At 47.7% G+C, this 3,738-nt stretch overlaps 1 protein-coding gene across 1 annotated transcript in view; it reads right to left on the bottom strand.

Moving 5' to 3' along the window:
- The window catches only part of DOP1B (DOP1 leucine zipper like protein B), a 54,534-nt gene that overhangs the window by 14,494 nt on the left and 36,302 nt on the right, over positions 1 to 3,738 (bottom strand). The window contains 4 exon segments of the mRNA XM_031065023.1: positions 2 to 13; positions 395 to 506; positions 1,290 to 2,874; positions 3,623 to 3,639. Coding sequence (XP_030920883.1) covers positions 2 to 13; positions 395 to 506; positions 1,290 to 2,874; positions 3,623 to 3,639 — 1,726 coding nt within the window.

The following is a 3,738-nucleotide window of genomic DNA, read 5'->3' as shown; positions in this document are numbered from 1 at the left end:
CTGAACAGGATGACTGGGGGGAAAAAAAACCCCAAAATATCAATTTAAAATCATTTCTTATGTACAAGAGCCTAAAAATTGTAGGGAACACATCACTTTATAAACCCAAACATTATAAACACAAAATATTATAAACCCAAAAGAAAACAAACCAGTTTGTAAAGGACAGAGGACTGATATGTGCATCACCAAGATCTTTGTGAACAAAAGCTTAAAATTCACTTTGCAGGCTTCAAATACAGAAAACTGAAGCTCAGTCCTTTCACTTGGAGTCAGTTCAGCTCTTTGGGTGTGCTCTGAGGCCTCCCCAAGGTTATTTTCTTGTCCAATTCCCTGTTTCTATTCACCTGGAAGGGAAGGGGATGTGACTCTGCTGTCAGGGGATCCCATGTACCTTTTTTGTTGGATGGGGATGATCCAGAAGGCAGAAGTGCCCGATGGTTGTCAGCCCTTCCAGAAGGGTCAGGGGGTAGTCAGGAGTCACATTTTCTCTTTTAGAAGTGAAGCTTTGGAAGGGAAGACAAAAACCCAAACATGTTAATAAGCCAAGTAGTATTTTCTTGATTAAAAATTCCTGTTTCTATTCCATAGCTAAAATTGGGGGAGGAATATTAGGAATAGCAGGTCAGGAATATGAAAATGAAGGGATCCATAAATCTGGGAGCTTTAATACTTGGATGGAAGGCAGAAGGAGCCAGGAAATATCAGAGCTGCTGCTCCTCCCTCCTCTCTTCCTCCAGCTGCTGCACCAATCCTGTCTCCAGTTCACTCCAGGTGCAAGGAATTGAGGATCAAGCTCTGGGACCCACAGTGGTGACCCAGGGAGTTCCTACACACTCCCAGCTCTGTGCAAAGGACAATTTATGGAATAACAAATCCCCCCTTGTCACAGACACATTTAATGAAAAATCCTTTCCTTAGGATTTTTTTCTCCTGAGAAGCTGAGAGGCCTCAGGAACAAAATGGAAACATTGATTATCTGCTGCTGTGGAATGCAACAGGTGCATCTGTGATTGGTCTCATGTGGTTGTTTCTAATTAATGGCCAATCACAGTCCAGCTGGCTCAGACTTTCTGTCTGAGACAGAAGCTTTCGTTATTGATTCCATTCTTTCTCTATTCTTAGCCAGCCTTCTGATGAAGTCCTTTCTTCTATTCTTTTAGTATAGTTTTAATATAATATATACTGTAAAATAATAAATCAGCCTTCTGAAACATGGAGTCAGATCCTCGTCTCTTCCCTCGTCCTCAGACCCCTGTGCACACCGTCACACCCCTGGTGGCTCTCACCTGGCAGATGTTTTGGCAGAAGTCTTCACAGCTTCATTCTCATACTGCTTGACAAGCTCATCCAGGTTTTTACAGATCTGCACCACAAATGGGGCCACGGTCCAGCCTAAGGACTTCCCAAAGTAGGGCAGGGAACTGGTGACCAAGGCCACCCACGTGGGATGCATCCCATGGCCATACTCGGGCTGGAGCCCCCTCACCACGGCAGAGACAAACAAGCCCTGGGAGGTGATGGGGTGTGGGTACACGTACTGCATGGCCCCAATGGCCTGCTGGAAGTTCAGAGCCTGCTGCCACTCCTTGGACAGGTCTGGCTGGTTCTCCTGCTCCTCAGGCCTCTGGCCAAGGTGGTGCTCCAGGACAATCAACACCTGCAGCAGCTTCAGCAGCTCAATCTGGAGAGGGTGCTCGCTCCAGATCTGATCGTGGCCAAAATTGATGAGGCTCTCCTGGAAGAGCTCCTGCTCCTGGGGGTTGGTCCCACCAGCCAGGAGCTGGTAGCGCTTGTGGCTGACGTACATGGAGGCTGAGAGCGAGAGCAGCACCAGCTCCTGCACCTGGCACCTCCCCAGCAGATCCCGGATCAGCTCCACGTTCCTGGGCTCGGCCGCCTTGGCCGTGGTGGCCAGCTGGGCCATCATCCTGATGAGCACCTCCACGCTCTTGACCTGCACGTCCCTGTTGGCCAGCAGGTCCCTGTGGCTGAGCTGCAGGCAGCAGGGGTAGTAGGAGCGCAGGAAGCGCAGGCACAGCGAGGTCAGCAGCTCGATCAGCAGCGAGTGCGGGCACGCCGTGGGAGACTGGGCCTCCAGCTTCCCATAAAAGCTCTGCCCTACCAGAGCTTCCTGGTGGCGAGCCAGGAGGTTGTAGATGAGGTTCAGGTGTGCTGTGGAGCTGGTGTCCATGCTGGTGGTGGCCACAGCCTCGATGAATTCCTTGGGGTTGGTTTTGAGCACGGCCTCCAGCACGGAGAAGGCGTAGAGCACCCGCCGGGAGTCGTAGGGCTGCAAGTACAGCAGCGTGTGCTTGAACAGGGCCTCTGCCAGCTCCTGCTTCTCCTTCTGCTGCCTCAGCAGCCTGCTGTGGGCCATCTCCTGCAGCTCCAGCTCCACCTCCTCGTCACTGGACAGAGACTCCGAGGCCTGAGTCCTCTCGGAGTCGGCCCTGACGAGGTTGAGCCCCGCGCTGGACCTGGAGCTCTCGGAGGCACTGAGGGAATTCCCGTGGCCTGGGGCCTCTCTGCCATCAGCTGCAGCCTCCCTGTCCTCGCTGCTCACCTCCTGCAGCTCCAGGGATGGGGACAGGGAGGAGGTGTTGTCACTGTCGTGGCCTGTGCTGGTGTCTGCAGACTCCGTGTGCTCGCTGTTGTCCTGGTCGCCGTCCGTGTCCTGGGAAGATCCATCATTTTCAGGCTGCTCAGCTTTCAGCTCTGCTTTCTCTGGATCAGTTTCCACTTCTGCCCAAATTGCTTCTCTGTCCACAGCAGTGAACTGGCTCAAGGGAAGGTTTTCCTCAGAATTGCTCTCAGAGATGCCAGACTCTTTCAGAGGGGCCTTTTTCTTGCAAAGCCAATCACGAACATAGTCTGAAAAAAAGATTTTTTAAATTGAATTTCTATTTCACACATAAAATTATATCACAGTCTGGCTTGGAAGTTATCTTTAAGGGCCATTTAGTCAACACATCATACTTTATATTCAATAAATCATTTTTTAAAAAGTTTATAAAGCTACTTTGCTCCAGTCCAGTATTATTTGTGATGAGTAAGGCTAAAAATGGACAAGAATTATTCTTAAGGCAAGAATTATTTCTCTTTTAAAGTGGTTAAAGAGCAGTGGTAACCTACTGCAAAAAGAACAGGATCAAAAGATAAAGAGCTTTTAGGCTGAGATACCCTAAGAGTGACAATTGTCTTTTTTATGCTTCCTGAACATTAAATATTTGTGGAGATCAGGAGGACAATGAGAAGGATGGCAGCAGAGCGATTGATTAATTAATTAATTAATTAATTAAAGAGCTAAAGTTTTCCTTGATTAAATGCTGTGGAACAGGGAAGGAATAGATTAGCTCTGTGTCTCTATAGCAGGCCTGTGGATGCTTTAATTGTGTGACATTTATTTGTCAACTGACACCAAGAAATGATGCTGAAAGCACAGCCTGGTGACAGGCAGGGACAGGGGACAGGAATTCCCTCTATATAAAACTCAGAAAATATGACAGTGACAGTGCAAGAGTGACAATAATATAGTATAATAAAGTAATTAATTAGCCTTCTGATATCCATGGAGAGCTCCTCATAATTTTTCCCTGCAATGGGGGTTACCTGCTTTTACAACAGGCCCAGCAGTACCTGGGGAGGTATATAGTAATATAGTATTATATATATACAGTATATAGTATAAAGTATTATATATATATATTTATAGTATATAGTATATTATATATATGT

This window comes from Geospiza fortis, unplaced genomic scaffold (genome assembly GCF_000277835.1).
Source record: "Geospiza fortis unplaced genomic scaffold, GeoFor_1.0 scaffold623, whole genome shotgun sequence".
Lineage (NCBI taxonomy): Eukaryota > Metazoa > Chordata > Aves > Passeriformes > Thraupidae > Geospiza > Geospiza fortis.
The sequence above is the reverse complement of the archived record's forward strand: the minus strand, read 5'-3'. Positions and strand labels throughout refer to the sequence as shown.